Source organism: Pyxicephalus adspersus, chromosome 11, assembly GCF_032062135.1.
Source record: "Pyxicephalus adspersus chromosome 11, UCB_Pads_2.0, whole genome shotgun sequence".
NCBI lineage: Eukaryota > Metazoa > Chordata > Amphibia > Anura > Pyxicephalidae > Pyxicephalus > Pyxicephalus adspersus.
Window position 1 is genome coordinate 44,924,858 of NC_092868.1, and position 22,951 is coordinate 44,947,808.

General features: G+C 38.3%; 1 protein-coding gene across 3 annotated transcripts in view; it reads right to left on the minus strand.

The window, feature by feature from the left end:
- The window catches only part of PANK4 (pantothenate kinase 4 (inactive)), a 42,053-nt gene that overhangs the window by 8,750 nt on the left and 10,352 nt on the right, over window positions 1-22,951 (minus strand). For 2 of the 3 annotated variants that reach the window (XR_011922827.1, XM_072426740.1), the window contains exons 2-12: window positions 20,740-20,822; window positions 19,143-19,351; window positions 15,241-15,424; window positions 14,443-14,535; window positions 14,163-14,316; window positions 9,728-9,909; window positions 6,731-6,812; window positions 5,909-6,009; window positions 3,580-3,735; window positions 1,016-1,128; window positions 6-93 (exon numbers count right to left, since the gene is read on the minus strand). Coding sequence is in view for 2 of the 3 variants with exons in the window: in XM_072426740.1 (XP_072282841.1) it covers window positions 6-93; window positions 1,016-1,128; window positions 3,580-3,735; window positions 5,909-6,009; window positions 6,731-6,812; window positions 9,728-9,909; window positions 14,163-14,316; window positions 14,443-14,535; window positions 15,241-15,424; window positions 19,143-19,351; window positions 20,740-20,822 (1,445 nt within the window). In the remaining variant the exon portion in view is untranslated. Of the gene's footprint in view, window positions 1-5; window positions 94-1,015; window positions 1,129-3,579; window positions 3,736-5,908; window positions 6,010-6,730; window positions 6,813-9,727; window positions 9,910-14,162; window positions 14,317-14,442; window positions 14,536-15,240; window positions 15,425-19,142; window positions 19,352-20,739; window positions 20,823-21,734; window positions 21,970-22,951 lie in introns of those variants that run through there. The other variant, XM_072426742.1, reaches the window with a different exon arrangement.

Below are 22,951 nucleotides of genomic sequence, written 5' to 3' on the forward strand. Positions count from 1 at the left end.
CTCACCTTTGAGTAGGGGTCTGGAAAATTGAATTCATTTAAGCAGTGCTCCCGAGTGTCTAACAAACTGCGGACTGTCAGTGATCCATAAGCACTGGAAGAGATTACATAAATGGTGTATGAGAGACGAAAGGATTGAAAGGCAGCATGTTCTATATTACCTACAATGTTCTGTCAATGTGCTGGACTTATGAAATCATTAACATTTATGCTCACCCTCATGGGGTTAAGAAGGACTTGCAAGGACAGTGGTTGTCAACTTTAGAGTCATGCAGGGTCTCAAATGTTGCCTCTTATGTCACCAAACAACTGCATTTTACATTCAGTTTATGTAATACTACAGTAGGCTGTCAGACTAAATACTTGGAAATACTTAAGACTAAAGTTTTGTCAAGACTAGTAATATGTTACATAAGCCTGCAAAGGAAAGCAAAAAGCAATATGAGCACATACTGCAAAATACAGTGAAAAGTCTATACAGGTTAGGATGAGGATTAAAGCAGAGCTACTATGAGGCTATGGACATTAAATGTTCATATTAGAATATTACCAGTAAACCAGCCTTTCTCAACACATTTTACATGCGTGAACCTTTAAAATAATGTTGAGGTCTTTTAGGGAACCCCTACTATAATTGTTAAATCCATAGGTTACATTATAGTAGATGGTGGTCAGTATAAAAGAACATCTCTCAAATTGCTGGCCAGTAGAAGGATGTCACCCTTACAGATAGCCAAAAAGATCACTGGTGTCAGTGGTAGCTGACCTGAGGCAAAAATTGTTAATTGATAAAGGAACCCCTGAGCAACCTCTGGTGCAGACCTAGGGTTCCACTGAAACCCAGGTGAGAAACACCGATTTAAATAGTCATGGCTGTTAAAGTAATACAAATAGTAAAAATTAGGTAAAAGTGATCAGGATATAAATCCAAATGGATTTTCTTTCCTTCTCCCTGACACACCCAGACACAAAAGTTGTTCTATACCTTCCAAATGCACAAATATGAATATACTCACAAGGGCTGGTGCCTGAGAGTCTGTAATTTGTTCCAGTACTTCTGCTGGAACTTTTCTGCCCGCTCTACCGCATCCATGGCATCAAGTTGACTGGCAACAGCACGTTTAGCAACCTTGTGAATAAAGAAAGATTTGAGAAAAGGGTAAATCTCAGTTTGCAATGGAAAAAAAAAAACCTGACCTTGCAGAGTCCATGCCTAAAGGGTGTCACCACAGCACCCAGCTCTCAAAGCATGATGATGAAGGGAGTTGGCTGTATGTGTTCTCCGTAAAAATAGCAAAGAGGGTAGCGCACATTACATGACATGGTGCACATTACATGATTTATATATATATATATATATATATATATATATATATATATATACACACACATTTTTATATATATATTACACACACACACACACACACAAAATTTCCCTAGTTTTTGAACCTAATGGACTTTTCAACATAATGGTCATCTTTCAACGTGACTAACTATGTAAAGATATATATTTATTTATTGTGAGATCACCCGTAGCAATGGGGGGTGTATCAAACAGAAAACAGGGCCAGCAGGATAAAGTGCATCACTTTATTCACTTATACAATTTCCACACAAAAACCGGCAAAATAAAACAAACAGCAAAAATAAAGCCTGGCCACTTGGCCACTAACTCACTGTTAGATCCCTTTACTAACAATCCAGCCCAACCTAGTGCTGTGTAGGACTCTAAGGCCCTAACCATAAATGTTTTGTAACAAGGTCTGTCTTTTACTCACAGTTCACCTTGGCCCAGGTGAGCAGCCAAGAACAGAAATAAAGCCTGAAATAAGCAGGCTGGGAGTTTATATCCCCAGCCTAATTTCTAGGATGCATTTCAGGTGAGACAGTTACACCTGATCATACCTAGGCCTCTTTAGCTCCCCCACCTGGCCAGGTAGCTCATTATCATTCTGCCCGGTACTTCAACCCCACCTTCAGGTCAAAAGGAAAACTGTCTGACTAAATAGAAAAATACTCTGCGTATAACCTGTATCTGGGGCAAATGTACCTGTCATTCTGGACAAAACCCTGTGATTTCTTTGGTCAGCTGTTACATTATACTGGTTGGTCTAGCCTTACCCAGTGATGAATGTTTACCCTAATGATGTGCCACTAACCCCAGATAGTTAGCATAACCCATATATGCCCAGAACAAAAAAAAAAAAAAAAAAAAGAAAACTTCTAATTTATAAAAAGTGTGTCATAGCTTAAAGCAGGCCCAAACTTAAAAAAAACAAACAAAACAAAAAAACACCAAATGGTAGCACTATTTGATAAAAGAGACACACAGTGCAACGTTTCTGTTGTCAATTAACACCTTGGCACCTGGTGGGTATTTGTTTCAGCTCTAAACTACATGGACTACATGGCCACCACAAGCAGAGCCAGCCGCTGGGGATAATGTAACTCCTGTGCACGCACTGCTTTATCCCATTAGTAAGGAAGACCACCATCTCCACAGAAGTCCACCATGAAGCCAGCAGTCGACAGGTCCTGGTCATTGCTGCAGGTTAACTGCACAGGGCAAGTATGTGACATAATCAGCAAGTATGATGTGCAAACTTGCCAATTATGGCAGAAGCTCACCACCCACCAATGAGTTTAGTTCCTCTGTAATATGCTCAGAATTCTAGGCCAAGGTTCTACCAAGGCGCGGTCTATTTATTAGAGGTGTCCACTGATAATATTCTTTGCAGGACATTATTCCGATAACATTACCCAATTAATGTAGGGCTCCTGTACTTTACAATTATCTATTCGCCAGGATTATTACAATAAGCCTGATTTATTAAAGCTCTCCAAAGCTGGAGACTACACTGTCATAAGTGAAGCTGGGCGATCCAGCAAACTTGGAATGGATCTGGTCCAGGATCAAAAACATTTGCTACCTAACAGCAAAAAACTTTGAAGAATTCCATTCCAGGTTTGTTGGATCACCTTGCTTTACTGATGAAAGCTTATCCTCTACAGCCTCGAAGAGCTTTTTTAAATCAGGCCCAATGCTTTAGTACAGTTTTCAAAGTAATTTGGTTATGTTATCAGTTGTCAGAACCTACAGAACTAAAAAGAAATAAAGAATAGAGATGTCATGGGAAAAGTCCCCACTTGATGGCGCCAAGCTACAGCTATTAAAACAAGCCTCTGATAAATAATTCCTGAAATTCCATTTAAATAATTAATCCATATGTGCCTTTAAAAAAGAATTAGGAGCCAATATAAAGGGCAGCACTATGGCCATATCGCTTTTTAAAAAGAGTACTCCACAGACCGCTGGCTGCATTTTACAAATGAAACGTTAAAATGAAAAGTGCAGTGTAGAGTAATCACTTTGTGGTGTCCTAATGAAGATAACGTTATTCATTAGCTGTTGCTCCTTAGTGTTAATTTTGCAGAAACCTTTTGGGCTTCAAAGTTTAAAAACTTTATACATTTTTTAAAAAATATATATTTTCCTTGTTATCTCACAGAGGAAGGATCTTAGCTGCTCCTTTGGTAATGCAGTGTTTATGGGACTTCAGCCACAATGATAAATACTCACTCCTTCCAATGCATCTTCAAAGCAGGTGAGCCAGTACTCCCGAGCCATTGCATCTTCTGTAAGATCCACTGTATCAGGGATATAGGAAGACGGATCAAACAGCAGAGGGAGGTTTACTAATTGGCGCTCCAACCGGTCCATTTCCAACATGTCAAACTGAGGGGAACAGAAGTTTCTATATAAATAACACCAAGGTATGGATAGAGCCATGAGTACTATAGACTTTTATATGAAACATAGAATATATGTGATGCCTGTCACAACCATACAGTGATTTAGAGATTTTACGTCAAAGGACCGGTAAATACGCAGGTATGGGTCAGCTGCTATGATGTCTTGTCTGTGTGCTGCCTCCTTCATAAAATGTATGAGCTCAGACTGGCTGAATGTGCATGGAAATTGACTTCTGTTGGCTGAACTTATTTTTGGATTTAAGGCCTTTTTCTGGGACACAATGTAAGTGATGATTGTTACCATCATGTGAAGTACTAAAGGTCTACCATTTTTGTGTAAAATTTAGTTTCAGTGGTCCTTAGAAGACTTAGGCTACATACACATGTCAGATGATTCTTGTCTGATAATTGCCACAGGGCTGATATCAGACAAGAATCTGGCGTGTGTACCGCATTCTTCCTTCATGGATCTCTCCTGGCGGATCTGTGAACGACAAATGATCGTAATGAAAGTGAAGGGTAGAGAGTATAGTGGGGTGCTGCTACGTCGTTCTCGCCCTCCCTTCTTCATAGAGCAGAATGGTGCTGTATGTACAGTGCTCATTCATGCATCGTGCAGTCTTTTGTCCTTGGAAAGGATCATGAAAGATCCTTTCCAACGACAATTATTGCGTGATTGCAGCCATGTGGCCCCACAGAAAATAATTACACTGTATTCAGCTCAACGATCCAGTGTGGGTGTGCCCATTTTAACCTCCCAAACTCAGGATAAGCAGCAATATCCAAGATTACCTACAACTAGTATGATTTTGACATTACTATGAAAACTAGTCATATATATATATATATATATATATATATATATATATATATATATATATATATATAGACATTTATAATAGACTAAATTTATTAGTAAATATATACAAACTATGATTATATATATATATATTATAATATAAATATTATATATACTAGTCTATACCCGCCTCCCCTATTCCTGTTAGCTTTATGTACATTATAGAACAAACTTCCAATGTGACCAGCAAGTGACTGTTTCTGCAAAACAAGCGCCATAAAATGCAATTCTACAAGCACTAACATATAAAATTACTTACTGAAAACTGATGTTAGGATTGATGAAAGGAAAGAGTAAAAACACAAAAAGTAATGTAAGAATGTGCAGAAAACAAAGCTGTGAAATGAATAAGAAAGAAAAGATGGATTATCAGTTATAAAAAAAAAATAAGCCGTGTGATTATATACGTACCAATACAACCATATCATCATTCCCTATGTGGGGAAGCAGTGGTCTCTCTGCAGGGGACAGAGAAGCCCCCTACTAAGTCAGAATTTTTCCCAGGAATTCAGCAAGGATCATGTTTTTTGATGATTGGAAAACTCTGGCTGTGCTTTAGACCTTCTGAAAGAGGTCACTGCTTCTGGACAGAGGGCACAGGCCTTGTTTAAAGTCTATTGGCCAAGACAGGCTTTTTCATGCAGCTTAAAATGAAAACCTTCAGTTTTGACACTGTATTCAGCCAATTAAGTCTGGGGACTCAATTGACCTTAAGTACTCCTACAATTGGTTAGTAGCCAAACAATTAAAGTCAGTGAATCAATATTACAGCCAGGCAAACAGCATTATATAAAGAGGTTTGAAAAGCCAACCTAAAGCATTGTCTCAAGACCGGTGGGGTCTTCACAAATAACGAAATTAGATCCTATAGCGTTTTCAAGTGTTTGGATAAAGTCCAGAAAATCTGCCTAAAAACTGCCAGTAGATAAACCTGGGCAACCAGCTTTTGAAATTAGGTGTCTTGGAAATGTAACCATAAGGCAAATTGATTGTTCATCTCAACAGATATTATGTAAATGTACATAACTGGGACATTTAATTGAGCAGGTAACTGTATATACTTCCCAATATGCTCCATTATATTCTAAATTAGTTTGCAACTCCCCAGGTGCCTTTGTGAAAGTATCACATGCATATGTTGTATATAAAAAAATTGTCTTGGTCTCCAGGCACAAAAGTAATCTTCCAGAAAATGGTCGGCAACTCTTAAGGGCTCTATTTCCAAAACAGGGAATCTTACATTCCCCTATTTAAAGCTATTTAGGACAGATGTAGTGCAGGAATTCCTAGGGCTTACCGTCCCACTCCGGGATCGCTGCATGGGGTACACATCGGGTGACGTGCTCATAAGCCCGGAACTGCCGGCATAATTTTCTCCCCAGCTGTACATATTAGGATCTAAACGTATACAATGAAAAAAAAGTTTGCAATTTGACAAAGTGTTGTTTGCAAAGTGAACACTGCATCACTAAGATTATCCATGCATTAAAATGTAAGCAATGAAATTACATTTCTCTTATTTGTTCTATTAAATATACCACTTAATGAGTGTTATGAAGTGTATGTAGTGAAGAATTACTTAAGGGAAACATATCAGTGATGGACTTTTTGTAATAATCCAACTCCCAACATGAAATGATAATAAAGTGGCATGTGCTAAAGTGGAATTAGAATTACTTAAAACAAACAGTAGCTTAGTGGGGGTCCATTATCTGATCTGACAGCTTCAACAATGGGCCTGATTTAATAAAACTCTCCAAAGCTAAGGAAGATACACTTTCATCAGGGAAGCTGGGTGATCCAACAAACTTGGAATGGATCTGGTCCAGGACTGAAAACATTTGCTAACTATACCAATGAATTTTAAGAAATCCATTCCAAATGTGCTGGATCACCCATCTTCAATGATGAAAGTGTATCCTCTCCAGCCTTGGAGAGCTTTACTAAATCAGGCTAGTTGAGAGAGAATGCCTAAATATTTTGAGCATCCACGCCTATCTGTGTCTTTATAAACCCAGATTAAATCATGGGAGTTCAGAATGTTACTAAGGCCCCTTCCATCATTGCTCCTTTATAAAAACACAAAACATTTCTTAAGATACATTTTTCCTATACTCACTGTCTTGTTCAGCTCCTTTCAGAAAAGCCCCAATTGCACCAAGGTATCCTTCATGCCTGAGAAAGAGTGCCTGGACTTCCCCCTATAATAAGATAGACAGATAATTAAAATGTACTAATCGCAGCACAGCAAAACAGAAAGTTGAACTAATAAGCTAGCCATAGAACGACAGTGGAAAAATGTTACTGAAGTAGAGTTGCATTTGTAAGAATTAGGTAGAGTCTAGGTAGCTCTAAGTGTTGGATAATTCTTGGAGTTTTAGCTCATAGTGTTGGATATTTCTTGCAGATGAGAGGAAAGGGATACGTGTACATTACAAAGTATGATACCGTTTGATAATCCAATAAAAATAAAACAAATGGTTGCAAAAGCAAACTCTGTAATGTTTATAACTGACCCAGATAAACACATCAACCAGCATCTTACCAGCAACATCAAAATACCCCAAGGCTGATAGATCTACAAACATCGGCCCAACGTGGACATCTAGAATGGCTGATCTTTAAATGAGTGCTGTTTAATGACACCATGCTGTTTGAAAAATGCTCTACTCAAACTTATGATCAACATGGTACCATCACAGCCAAGGAAATCAAACCATGATCAGAATTCTGTATTTCAGGGAAGAGGGAGTGGTAGTTACCAAGAACTAAATTAATTTGTGCATGGCAGTTAAACTTGTTACAACTTCACAGGCACACCTACAACAACACACACGTATTACTGCCAGGGTTTTGGCAACTGTACACAAAGTTAAATTTAACAAATACTTTATAGTTTAAAATAGAAGTATCCACAATCCCCAGTTTGCACAGTATATGAGGAACCACCACCCACCCACAACTTCTATCCTATTCAGCTTAAAAAGTGAATACTAAAATAAATATATATACACACACACATACATATATACATATCAGTAGGAATACTGTGTCGTTGCCCACCCCACCCTAGTGTTGCGCAAATATGATTTTGCAGAACACCAGGGAAATGACTCTTTAGTATTCCCTAAACTGTCGGTGGCAGCATGAACACTGATGACCACATCAAAATCTATCATCTTATTACAGTCTCACAAGAGACCCTACTAAACCTTTTCATATTGGTCAATTCTGCCAAGTTGGTTTTTAGGCAATTATATACAGAATGGGTCTGGAAGCTGCATTTTACTTTTGCTTTTTTATTCCTCAATCCACTTCTACATAGAGATTCCCTTTAAAGAGTTTGTGTTGTTACAGTTTATCAAAAAGAAGTCCTTGTTCCAGCCCAAAAGTATTAAGGTCAGAGAGTCCATATGACAGCCATGTATTTTCCTTTTAAAGGAAGAGATTAGCAGCAACATTCATTCTGTACCTAAAAAGATGTATGCAGCCATAGCTGACCTTCTGAAAATTCAAGTAACCCGGCTCTCCACGGTTTTAGTGCTTTGGAATATCAGGATTTACTTACATGTGTTGGGTCAGGGACTCAGTTACATAGTAGGTCAAGTCGAAAAAAAGTCGTAAGTCCATCAAGTTCAACCACTAGGGAAATTAACATATCCCAGATATAAAACCCTATGGACATAGTTGGTCCGGAGGAAGGCAAAAAAACCTTGGTACAATTTGCTTCAACAGGAGAATAAAAAAACTTATTAATTACTTTGCCATAATAATTTATGTTTTTTAACACTGGGGTACAAACAACAATCGTGGTGCCTACACACTCTCTTCTGCTTATTTACCAGTAAATACTCTATAGCATGTGTGGAAGCAGGTTGTCTCTGTATCACTGTGGAATGTATCAAGATATAATCTTCTGCAGCGTGCACGTCTATAAACCAGCTACATAAATAGCTGTGGTCTTAGAGGGAAAAAAGCAGTACAGTATAGTGCAAAACAAGGGCAGTTGTATATATTTCCGCCCTAAAAGCAGGAAAAGGAAACCACATCCTATTAGATTAACCCAACCGTTAGCTTTACTCAAACCAGTGATAGCTGATTATATAGCCAGTGCTAGGGCAAGCTGCCTTCAGGAAAATGTAAGTGAAATGGTTAAAAAAAAAAAAAAAAAGGGGAAAGTAAAATATTACAATCCACCACAACACTGACACATAACAAGGAGCTTGCTAGAAACTGCACTGAATGGAACATTCCTGGGGCTAACCATACATTGCAGACTCCATTGGGATAAAATGTATGTGCTCATATAATGTGTATGAATGTATAAACAAAACAACACTTCCTCCAGAAGCCATCAAGACAGCAAAAAAGGAAATATTGTATTTATATTGTAAAAAAAAAACTCAGGGTGGTTAGAGTGGGAAAGTGTCCCTAAAGTGGGAAATCTAACTACAATCTATTTTAGATTTCCCATTAGGTATTTGGAACCCATAAAAAAAATAGGTTCTTTAGGGAACCGGTTCTATAATTTGTGTATGAACAGCTCTGTATATTAGAATGGTGGTCAGTGGGAAGAATACCTCTTACATTGCTGGTCAGTGAATCAATTATTTATTCCCAATCTCTCGACATGCTTAAAAGTCTTTATTTATTAAAACTTAAGATCAGTGTTTTCCAACATTTTAACAGGAGAACCCACAAAATAACTTTCAGGTCTTCAGGGAACCCCTTCTATAATTACTATATACACAGCTCACCATATATTAGCATGGTAGTCAGTAGGAAGATTGCCAACTGGACTTTAAACACTAGTGGTTGATTCCCGAGAGCTTATTGCACTTAATTTGCTCTGTATATTTTATTTATTTAACACTTATGCAATCCATTTACAAAAGATGAACAAATGTATATAGATGTATGTATTTTTATATGATGAATGTTTGTGACATTATCATAAAGTATTTTTCTATATACTTACTGCAGGCCCTATCTGACATCACTAGACAGCACCACATTCCCTAGCTGATCTTGTAAAAAACTTTTTCAAATATTCCCCAAGATTCCAACATTCAAGTCATGCAGACTGCGTACATCTTTTTTATAATGTAAGTCCCACCTTGGAGAAGAAGTTGATACTGTAGGTGATGGTATGCATTGTGACAGGATGACCTCGAATGAAGAAGCCTCCGAAATACACCTGAGATAGGTTATGCTGTTTGGCATACAGACACGCCAACTGGCCAATGTCATTGCTGATCATGTGCAGTAAGCTCTTTGCCATGTCTTCTTTGGAGAATTCTAAGGTACATAACAAAAATATTGAATTAAAATTACCAGCTACCCCTTCCCAGAAATCTTCCACAGGTTTAAAGTATGACTAAAGGCAAAACTTTTTTCTTTAAATTTAGAGAAAAATCAGAGATTCAAACTGAATGATGTGCCATGAAACTTTACATCTGTAGCACAAGCAATCCTTACAGTCCAATGTCCAATTTGGCATCCACAATATATTGACCAACACTATCAAACACAGGCAATTTGTTTAAGGATTGTTTTGGTCTGGATTTTTTTGGAAACATATTGGGAGGTTAACTGCTGGAGAAGAGGCTGGGAGACATCCTGTCTCCTGTGCAAATCCAGATAGATAATATATATCCAGACCGTACTGAGAAAACTCTCCCTAGGTCATGCTTCTTTTCCTACTGGCTTACTATAATCCATACTATCTAATGATTTTTTTTCCCAATTTCCACTCCTCCTTTCATTGGCTAACAATATTATGCACTCATCCTATAATCCCAACTCATAATTTCATGTCTCTACTTCCATTGAAGAAGCCAAACGGTGAAACGCATTGAGAACGAAGACAACGAAATCTAACCTATTCTATCATTCATATTCTGTTACAATATCTATTTCTGTAGTGAAACTGTCTAGTATTACTGCTGGTGTTAAAATTGTAGATTTTTTTAAAAATCAAAAGTAAAAAAAAAAACGTACAAAAACGTAACTAAAAACCCCCTCTCTATCCTTTGTTTTTTGTATATTGATATAAGCTTTGGAGCTGGCATTAGGAAACATGTAACTATGGGAAGCTTGTCCTACATCACTACAAATTAAAACATTTCAATTGAAATATTTTGTACTGATTTTTTTGGTTTACTTCTGAAGCCCTGATAAAGTGGGAAGTTCTTGGCCCATAAAATGTTTTGGCCATATTTGGTATTGCTGGACATTAAATTGATCTTGGTAGATTAAGTCGCCACCAAAGAAAGATGAGACACAAAATAAAAAAGGCGTAAGTAGTGGTTAAACTTCCCCTACTCTATCCAAAACGGGAAAAAAATAGGCTTTATAGACACACACACACCTTAAAAAAAACCTGGCACAAGCCAGGGCAATTTAAACTGTAGATATGTGTAAATGGGCAAATAGGTGGCCTACAAATGCAAATCTTGATTTTTCCTGTAAAAGTCAAGCTGGTCTCTGCATTACTTGATTCACTAGTTATTGTTACAGACTTGGTTATTTCTTTACCATATAATCAGCAAGACTTGAACCTATTTTTACACTCCTTAAGACCCCCAGCAGTGTTAGACTTCTAGTTTCTAATTGGAAGCTGGGGTTCCTTCTGCAAATCCCTCACGTTGCTGGGATGTTCTGCAGGGACGGCTTGTGGATAGAACCACAGGGCTCTATCAGAGACCAGGAATCTGACACTCCCAGAAGTGTGTCGAAAAGTAGGTTCTCGGGACACCATAGGTCTGAGAGTGCTAAAAATTGGAATGCAATTTAGAGGCGGCTAAAATGAAAGGTCTGTTTACACTCCCTGGGACCTCACCAAATCACCTACAATAAACTTTAAAAAACAAAAAGTAAAATAAATTATATACAAAAAATATGTTGGTGTCTTCCCAGCAAGAAATTCTTCCAGCTTATTCCAAAAGCATCTCTTTGCAAGGTTTTAGCTGCTCTGAGTTCTATAGAAATTATTCCAGAAATACAAGGACATCTTTTTTGAATAGGTACCGCAGGAATACAGGGGCATCTTCTTTGAATAGGCACCGCAGGTAAAAACAAGATTAGGGAAGGTATAATTCTAATTTTTTTTCAGGTGCCTTTTTCACCTACTAAGAATAGTTGATTAGGGGAACAAAAGAGACCCAATGAGTATTAGTGAACCTTTAATTTTATTAGGCCTGCTTTAGGTTTTATATCATGATTCTTACTATTCTTACATACTAAGACTACGTACACACGTTAGACGTTTGTCAATGGAAAGAATCCTTCACAATCCTTTTCATCAAAAAAAGACTGAAAGATGCATGAACAAGCTCTGTACATGCAGCACCATTCCGCTCTACGGAGAGGGGAGGGGAGAGAACTTTTCTTCAATCTCTCCCCTTCACTTGTATAGCGGTCGTTCATGGATCTGCCAGAACAGATCCATGAACGACATTGGACAAGCACTGTACACACCTCAGATTCCTGTCTAAAACTAACCCCAAGTCGATAATCGGACGAGAATCATCTGACCTGTGTACGTAGCCTAAGAGTTCTTATTTTATAAATATTTATTTTTTGACAATCTTGTTTTAGAACAGAATACCAAGCAAAAGGTTATATACACAGCTGAAATCCATAAATATGTTTACAGTTTCCCTGCCAAAAAGAATAGTAATTCCCCAGGAGGCCCAATTGGTGAGATCACTCCAGTACTTTCTGGTTCTGTTTTAAGATTTATGGGTCATTGCTGATCATTAGGCATAGATAAAACAGGAACTGGTGGAACCTGCCTGACACCGTAAAGTGAACGTGCAGAATTTAGACAAGTATAAACTTTTCCAATTTGTTTTATATACACAATAGAGGCAAAATGGTATTATAAACTGTATTTTAACTTCACGTTAATAAACACACAATTCATTCTAAAGCTATATAAGAGTTTTTGCAAGTAATTTCAAGTGATTTTACTGCTCAGAACCGCTTGCAAAAAATTATTAATACAAGACAGAATGGGTCTTTTCATCATCCTTTGATAGACAGCAGGAGGACATTTTTTTGCACATTTTTTTTTTTGGATGCTTGATGTATAATATGCAAAGCAGTTTTGCAAAGCATTAAAAACACCTCCGACTACAAATGACTGCACACACGTTTGCAAACACTTGCTTAGTAAACCAAGTTATGCATATTCGTTGCAGGTGTTTATTTTATTTTCATAATTAAACAATCTAGAAATGTCAAACTGGAACACAGGCAACCTGAGGAAACTAAGAAGGGAAATGATTTTTCACTGAGCTTAGGACCCTCCTATTATCCAGAGAATTATACATTCCATAGGAATTCAGAGTATTTAGTAGTAGTTATAGTTTTGTCTATGTTTCCAAATTTTTTTTCATTTTCATTTCATACACGGAAATGGTTGGAAATATTTTTATAAGCCAGAAGGCTTCTTCTCTAAGAGAGACCAGAACTGTTAAAAGGGAGAAGAGAGCCTAAAACAAAAACTAAATGTGTTTCACATGGGGATTACAAAAAAAGGAAATTTGGTTATTGTTTTGGCTCATGTAGAGAGCACCTAGAATATGGAGAAAGATTCCGAGGCCCTTTACTATGTTTTCCATCATAACATTTAACAAAATACATGAGGGGACAAGAAAAGTGGAATTATATATTAATTAGAGGGCAAATATGTCTAATTTGGTGAACTTTATTGGACATAACCTGACATAATTGATAAAATGAATAAAAATTTGAGAACAAGAAAAGTTTATAGATTTTTAGTTGACTGCAATGGATGTGTTTTTTCTAAGTCTGGCTTGTTTCATAATTACATGCTTTTGGGAATCCTAAAAAAAAAAATCAGAATATGTAGAAGCAGTTTTTTGCACACATAAATGAAACAATGAACAGGGAATTACTGGTATTCAGTTCATAGATGTGGTGAAGCTGATTGTTGATTGTAAGCAGCTAGTCTCCAACAACTTTTTTACCACAGGTCTGCTCAGATCCATCTACTGCTGTGTCCACTTGCTCTAACCATAAGCCTTTGGGCCCAACATCCACCCTAACTGGATACAATGTCCTAGTCTAGTTCCTGGCTTACTTATTCTATGAATCTGTTGATGAGCAATGCTTTGAAAGTAAGGAATGGAGAATTGGTTAGCTTGGCCAACCTACATGAAAAGTCAGTGTTGTCCACACACAAGCTACGAATAGTGTACAGTATATTAAAAGCTACTTTATAGCTGCAACACAAAAGTTTTAGCCTCAAAGTGCACCCATTCCATGGACACTAGAGCAGAGGGCAAATGTGCACTGAACACTCCCTTCTTAGACAGATGGATATCCTATTTGTTATTAGGCTCTCAACCCCGTGGTCACCAAATTAAATAATTCTGACCACAATTAAAAACAGCAACACTTCTGTTTTTGTTCTTCCTCCCTGTCAAAGATCGATAAATTCACTGACTGTCAATAGGAAAGAAAAGTTTTTTTTATTATTGGGTTTCAAGTGGTTAAGGAACAGATTTTCACTCCTCTCATACCTTTGTCTGTTATGGCTGATTTGCCAAAGCTGCTGGCAATCAGGTCTCCTGTTAAGCCGAGAATTTGGTATGCTCCACCATATATATCTTTCACCAGCATGTCAACATTTGTATGTTGTCCCTTTGCAGCAAGCTGTAATAATTCATCAAACCTCTGTTGGTGAAAAAAAATGTTTATTTTAAAGGGATGAAACTGAAAAAAATGCTTCAAAAAGTGCCGTACAAAAATGTTGTAATTCAGTTTTGTGTCAAAAGTCTAAACAGAAAAAACAAATCTAACCTTTGTCTTTGTGAGCAAAGCTCCAAGTCCCCAGAAAGTACCCCCTCCTATGGAACTCCCTCCAATCCGCTCAAACTTGTCCTCGGTTTCTACCTGGCACAAAGAGAAGACATTGCAGAATATGATCAGTACAGAAAATAGGGCTGTAAATTTGCAAGAATTAGGCAATAAGATATGTATACAAGGGTTAGGATTCAATATATTGTAATACAGTAGTGAAAGACAATATATTGCAATTTTGTAAAAACTGAATTTAGGAAAACATTATAGAATATAAATTCATACATTGTTCCAGCTTACTTCCTTCCCTGCTCCCCTCTGACCATTTTCAGATGCAGATTGTGGGTAGAATTGCAGCACAACTGCCTTAAAATGTGTTTCCCCAGGCCCGTGATATCACTGCTGCACATTATCCATTTAGACCTCGGGTTGTTAAGCACCCTGTGGGTCCTTCTATAGTTACTTTATCCACAGCTCACAGTATATTAGTCCTGGGGTCGGTGGAAAAACTCCTTTTACATTGCCAACAGGGGAAAAAATGTCACCCTTAAAGATAGCCAGAAAAATCAAAGGTGTCAATAAAACTGACCTGAGAGGTACAACAAATTGATCATTACTCATGGAACCCCTAGCATTAGAGTAATTATATTTTCTTAAATCTCCAAATGAAATTTTAATGTGACCATGGCATAGGCTAATAAAACAGAAGGGATCGGAGTAGAAGCAATTCTCCTATATAATGATTTCTGTATCAAACCTACAAAATCTTGACTTCTATCACTGATAAAATAAACTCACCTTGACTACAGATACCCCAGAACCTATATTAACTAATAAATATGGGAAGATATTAGGATGGGTAGTTTGAAATCGAAATTCAGGATCTGCGTGTTTTACGTAGACAAAAGCTTCATGAGGTATATTTTTCAGTACAAAATTACAGCCTTTTATAAGACAGGTCATCTCATCCTCCTTATCCACTCTAGAAGGGAAGAAAAACAAAAATCAACATTACACTTGGCAACAAATCCTAAAATAACTGTACAGAGAAATAAACACATTAGACATAATTTGATTTTATTCTCTTCAAACATAACTTCCTGTTGCTTAGTGCCAACATGCACAATTGTTTCCATGGTATACTTAGCTGAACTTCTTGGTAATTACCTGCCTTAGTTTACAAACAACTGAGGCGTCAAACCAAAAAGGAAGGGAAAAGCTCCCTTGGCTGCACAATGAAAACTGTTGCAAGGCACAGCCAGCACCTGATTCAGCAAACAGCAAAGAAGAAATCAATGCACACAACTGAGTGAAAGATTTTAAAAGCAACCTGTCAATTTAATTATATATAAAGAAGATAAATAAATTTATGCTTTATGTGCACATATTAGATACGCAAAGAAAATGTTTAGAAAGCTGATGAAATTTGCAAACCTTCAGCTTGGTCTTTTGTCCTAACCCCCAAAGCTATCCCTATAGTTCAGTGTGACCACTCAATGTATTAAAGAACCAATAGGGACTCTCAGTACGTAAAAAAGACGGAGCTAGGAATAAGACTACATACACACGTGGCTGGGCTAGTATCCGATGAGAATCTGACGTGTACAATGCTAGTTCGACGTCATTCATGGATCTGTTCTGGCAGATCCACAAATGATTGTAATACAAGTGAAGGGGAGAGAGCACAGCGGGGTGCCGCTCCGTCGTTCTTCCCCCTTCCCTCTCCATAAGAGTAGAACGGCGCTGTATGTACAGCACTTGTTCAGTATTTTGTCGCTGGAAAGGATAGTGAAAGATCTTTTCCAACGTCAATTATTGCTCCTGTGTACATAGCCCAAGGCTAACTGATTATCCCGATGACTTCACCTGCCTGTATCTCTACATCAGCCTCTCTCTAACTTTTTTACATTGAACCCTTGAAAAAAAAAAACTCTGAGGTCTAAGAGAATCCTTGTCATAGCTGCTATACTTACAGTTTGGTGGTAAAGTGGAAAGAATTCTTCTTACATTTCTGGCCATTGGGAAGAAAGTCACTCTTACAGTCAAAATACCCTGAGAGGCACAAATTGCTCAAAGAACCCCTAAGAACCTCTGGAGGAACCCTGCTCTATATTTACAGATCATTTTGACAAGGAGGTTTCTATGGCTGTGACCTCCGCTAAGACCTCTGCTTTTCTATCAAATGCTCAGAGAAACGTCCAGTGCTTGGCTGTCTTCCCCTTCAGCACTTTAGGTTACTGACCCAGGCATAAAACACTAAAAGTAAAGTCAGAACTCCTTATCTAAGTATAGCTTTTGGATGTTATGTGAAACCTTGTAATTTAGTTACTTTCCTGTGCAATTAGCTTTTTTAAAAAGGAAAGCCTATGCATTTTTTTCAGGGCAGAGAACATTTCAAGTCCATCAACTTGCAAGTAGTGAAAATTAGCGACACCCTGACAACTTAAAATGCAAAGTCCAAGCTCTAAAGAATTAGCATGTTCAGCAATTGGTAATAAGAGGATAGGGGTGCCAATGTCTACATGTCACTATTGGTAGACACTTCAGGAATAAAGCTGTGGGTGCTACAGATTCCAATGTACTGCAGTGCAACAAGTGGGAAAAAGTGTTGACATTTATTATTGGGACTAAAGCAAAATTTTAGCGTACAAATATGCAAGCAAAGACATACTAAGTTAATTCTGCATTAACTATTTCTAATTTTGAGCATGCACAGATCAATGTATAATCCCGGCACCCGTGAACAAGAGGCATTTCATGCCAAATAGTGCTACCTCCTGGTGTTTTTTTTTTTTTTTGTTTGCATGGTTTCGGTCCACTTAAATTTAGTATAAAGCTTGCAATCTTCCTTCTCAACCTACAGCTTTGTAAGGCTATGTACACACGCTAGATTTTTGTAGTTGGAAAGGATCTTTTACAACTGTTTCCAACAACAAAGGACTGAAAGAAGAATGAAGGAGTGCTGTACATACATACATGGAGAGGGAAGGGGGAAAATGAGTGAACGGCACCCCACTGCACTCTCTTCCTTTCACTTCCATCGTGGTCATTCGTCTTCTGTCGTTCATGGATCAGCTAGGACAGATCCATGAATCTTGTTGGACGGCCTCTGTACACATCAGATTCTCATCCGAAAAAAAGACCTATGGCCGAGAATCATCTGACCTGTGTAAAAAAGCTTAACGCAAGTGTCTATATGATAGGATATAAATAAATGGATTGAGGTAAACCCCCGTAAAAAAAAAATAATGCTTCGTGTACCGGGACTAACCATGATTTACAATCACAAGGTCATACAAATTTGAATATTTTTTGTAACATACCAGTCATAATCTGTTGGCTGTGCAATCACCCTGTGGCTCTGTATAATCAACAACCCAGCTAGTTGTTTCCAGGTCAAAGAATAAATGAACCTGAAGCCAGGGTATGTTATTATGAAGTTTAAAAAAAAATAATTGCTGACTACTACCATCCATAAAATCTGCTTAGCTGTACTGAACTTTTCATGCACTTTGCTCTATTGAATGGAATGCATGACACAAAGTGTTAGGGGTTTAGTGGCTGTTAACAGAATCTATGATAACATGACCCCCAAAGGAAACCAGTACCAGAACAATACAGAAGATGTCACCAAACAGTGACCAGGGGGAGAGCATTGTATTGTCAACAGGTGGGCAGTCAATGAGTGAAAGAAATACCTGTGTATACTTTAGAAGCGCTATGCGGTGTATATCTACTAAGCAGACAGTGACATGAGCATTCTGCTGAGCTGTTAACTTGTAAAAGACATTAAAGTAAGGTGTCCTTACTTAACTAACTCTGCACTCCAACCTGGTTAGCAAACCAAGAGGTATGTAAAGAGACTCTGTCACAAGATTATTATTATCATGACATCATATTTATATAGTGTGGACATATTACCCAGCGCTGCACAAAGTCTATTGTCATGTCACTAGCTGTCTTTCAAAGGTGCTCATATTCTAATGTTTTAATGATAGTCATATGTCTTTAATACAGTCTAAGGTTGATTTTAGGGGAAAGCCAATTAACCTAACTGCATGTTTTTGGAATGTGGGAGGAAACCGGAGTACCTGGAGGAAACCCACACAGACATGGGGAGAACCTGCAAATTCCATGCAGTTAGTGTCCTGGTCAAGATTTCGAACTTAGCACTGGAAAGGCCAGAGTGCTAACCGAGCTGACCCACAAGATCTCAATTTTTAATTGAATTGAAAACCTTGCAGTAGTATGGGATAAGAACTTGCATGTTTACCCTCCCATTTCCCTTATCCCCCCCGTGGTATAACCCTTGTACTTGTAATAGGAATCTGACCATTGTCTGGAAGTATAGTCCCTGTTTGTGCTGGTCCTTGCTCCTGTACCTTACCCCTGCAGCAATGTGTGCAAAAAGCAGCAGCCTCAGATGACAATTCTGACCCAGAACAATGATGCAGGTTTTGCTGATTCAACAAACTTGTCCCTGTGAAATATAGCCAGAGGGTCGGCATGACAGCCCAGCAACTAACATTCAACAGGGTCGCCAATAGCAAACTATCAGTTTAATGAAAGATTTCAGCCAAGCAGCAAGTATTTTTTGGAGGAGGTCAAACACCATCAAATGTATTGCTATAGATACATTCTGATACAAAGCACAGCAGCATAACAAATCCCCAGGAATAATTTCCTGCAGCAATACTCACTTTAATCCCAATTTTTTCTCTATGAGATCCTTAAACTTGTAAGCTCCTCCACCAGTGGCCTTAATAACTTTTGTTTCTGTATTGACTAAATGAGCTTTAATAAAGTCCAGGCAGGTTTCTATGTATGTGTTTTCAAATTTAATGAAGTGGAGTCGGGCGGTGATTTCCTCTTGCTCGGAAATTTCATATAATAATTTGCGATCAGCATCCTTTGGGGAAGAAAAAAAAAACATTTACAGCCATAAACTTGCAGAAAAATCTAGGCAAACAGCAAAATACACAGATAATATATTATTTCTATATATCTGTACCTCCACACGGAGTCAAGCGCCTCAAATAACTTTTTCTGTCCCCACTGTGTGCGCCTTAGCGTAGTTTTTAAAGTGATCCACAAGGACCATCCAGTCCAGTAATTTTTATAGCTGGGTGAGAAGAGGCTGTAGGTGAAATGTGCCCCTGCTTTGGGACCCAACTTTTCAGTAACCACCCAAAAAACAGTCGGGTGGTAATTGAAAAGTGCCAGGAGGTGTGCCCAGCTAGAAGAGGCCGGGGAGGACACTACATTCCCAATAGAAACATTAGTCTAACATCTTGGATATGTTTACTGCAATGCACTTTTACTGCAATAATTTTTTAAGATATCTAAAGCCAAGTACAGATATCAATCACCCACACATTTACACATAAAAAAATTAAAGAGGATTATTATTATGCAAATAAACTTTTCATACTTTTGTGTACCTGGTTCTGATCCACCTATAAAAAAAATTAGGCTGCACTTTACTGGGCACGTGCCAGGTCTACTAGCCCAGAGTACTTTTAGGAATATCAGCTGGGTATATTTTAGAACTTAAAGATACTTGATTGCTTACAAAGGAGAACCACAGCCAAGAATACAGTGGGTCGTGCCAAGTAATCTTCTTTGTGACATATCCCAGATAGGGTGTCATTTACAGTTTTTAAGTACACATGGTGGGCCATGGATATCTACCTCTCCAAAACCCAGCCAAAACACTAAGGAGTGAAGGTGCCCAATGGCTGCACTCTCAACAACAGTGGTTTTTCCAACTATATGGCAAAGGTAAAAGCCTGGAAATATGGTGTTGGCATTTGAGATTACAATGCAGCCATACAAGATGATTCAGCCCTAGTTAGCAGTCTCTGGAGGGCCAATATGCCCAGAAATGACCCTGGCAGTTGAATGCTTTATTGTTGATTCATGAAGTAGACATCTGGCACAGGAAGCTTCAATTCAAAATAAGAAAACTGTGGAGTCATCTTCCTGACTGTATCGCATTGCTGAATAAATCACAAGACTGTATGAACACCATTAAAAAGTCATAGGCATATCAGATGATGTTTGTGATTTAAAATGTGTGGTTGGCAGTTTATTTGCTGAGCTGTACCAGATAAATATTTTCATAACAGTTCCAGCCCAAGACAGAATAGTCAGTAAATCTGTCATTACTTTTTAATATCTAATCTTATGTGATGCGTAAGTTGTTTGTGTCTGCAACTAAACAATACAACTGTTCCCGGGGAACTTGCAGAGCTTAACAATACCATAACATGGAAATGGAAGAAGAGAAGTGCTTACCTTTCCTGTGTGGTCAAAAGACTTGACCTTGGCTACCTTGTGCTGAACAGTGGAATAATACGCCAACTTTGTAAGGGAGCCACCTGGGGAGGAAAAGCTGACATGAATAAAATTAGTCACACAACCAACTTGACACTTGCAGAAGGCCAGAAAACACACAAATTTCTTCACATAAAAGGTTTTCATGCAGTTCAGTGAAAGCCATCAATTAGCAAACAGAATCTACAGTTCTAGAAGGAAAAGACCAACATTGATTTTTACCAAGCAATTTCTAATGCCAACCATACTAGCTGTGTATGCAGATCGATGAATACCAAAGGGCACACGCAGGGGTTTCCACTTTCTTCAGCAGGTCAGTGCACAATATCCACATCATTTACAAAGTGAACAGCAAAATATCCAGGGGGGGTTAAATGTTTCCCCTGTGCAGGAAGAGGCATTGAATATGATTCTGGTTTGCACAAATCAACCTAGCTTACACAAAACCATTTCTCCACTCCAATGTGACAGCAATGAACCTGTCACCATGCTCCAGCACTGTCATGTAAGATGAAAGGCAGATTGTATTAATGGATGTAGAGGGGCATGTGACCAAAGTATTTTTCCAGAACAAAACAGGAATACAATGGATAGATAAACTGCATTGCTGGCCAGTAGGACATTCCAACCCTGTAAGGATTTGGACCAAAAATAAAAGGATACGTTCAAATGTTCTCCCCAGCACTTATTAGCTGGGTGCACCACCCGGCACTTTTCAGTAACCACCCGGCTGTTTTTGGGTGGTTACTGAAAATTTGGGTCACAATACCAGGGCTGCCACCCGCCTACAATTTCTTCTGTGTCCAATATGCAAGTCCAACAGGAGGTGTTTTATACAGTGGAAACATGACAGAAAATACTATGAGATATCTTCTGTTGAGTTACTTTCTCCTGCTAGCAAGAATGCTTTTTCCTTTCATTTTTTTTACAGAGATGCACATGTGCGCCCAATTTACCTGTCTTGGCACAATTCCGTGCCATGGTGAATTAGCTTTCATCTGTATGCCTGGGAGTTCTATCATCCTGACCCAGCAAATAAGTATATCCGAGGACTCCCAACACAAAAGAAGACTGCAGCAAATATGTCAAGTCTGCCATCATGCACATTATGCTGTGAATACTGGCACAGGATGGTAATACCTTGGCAGTGGAAGCAAAGTAAATTTTGCTTTAAAGTGCTTTTACAGCTTGTTCAGAAAATGTAAATACTTAATGTGCACAGTCTGGGCTCAGGTTCACTACGTTGCAAATTTTCCAGTTCTCTAGTGAAGTGATCGGATAGTTATTTGGAAACGTTGCTTATTACTACACCTGTGCAATTATGTGGATTGTAGAATCTTTAGAAATCTGAAATGCTTACATGCAGCAAAAGACAAAGAACACTGTACACCAACTGAGAACATTTTCAATGATGTAACATCAGAACACAGCACAGCAGAACAATGGGTCACTCATGAGAATAATTCAAGCATTTTCTCTGTTTGAGTCAACAGACACGTGCAGATAGTACAAAAAGCAATGATCCCTGCATGCACAGTAAAACATCGTCCATGTGCAGCTGGCTCAGATCCCAAGCCTGACTATTCATAGTAATTATTGCTTTCAGCAATTTTCATTTGTGAACCGATGGGCCTGATTAACTAAATCTCTCCAAGGCTGAAGAGGATACACTTTCATTAGTGAAGCTGGGTGATACAACAAACCTGACAACTTCAACACAATATTCTTGAATAGTACGCTCTTTTGCATGCAAATACCTATGCATGATGGAGGACACAAAGCTGCTTGTTGTGGTATCTTTAAAGTGACAATTGTGGTTATGACCCTATAATGAAAATGGATCACCCAGGTTCACCTATGATAGTATATCTTCTCCAGACTTGAGGAGCTTTATTAAATCAGGCCTGATGTGTTCAGCATTCCAGATCTTGAATTTCCACTGTGATCATTACTCCTTAACCCAACAGTTTGTGATTTCTTGCTACCCTGGCCAAAACATGGACATCATTACAGGAGGAGTCACTGTAATGGAAAAGACAGCTGATTAGGTATTTGCAAACCAAGAGGCTGAATCAAAGGCGGGTTTCAGGACACAAGTCACTGGAAAAGTAGCTCTATAACCTCTATTTTACAGGCATTGTAATTGCTGCTCTGGCCCTGCAGTAACAAAGTC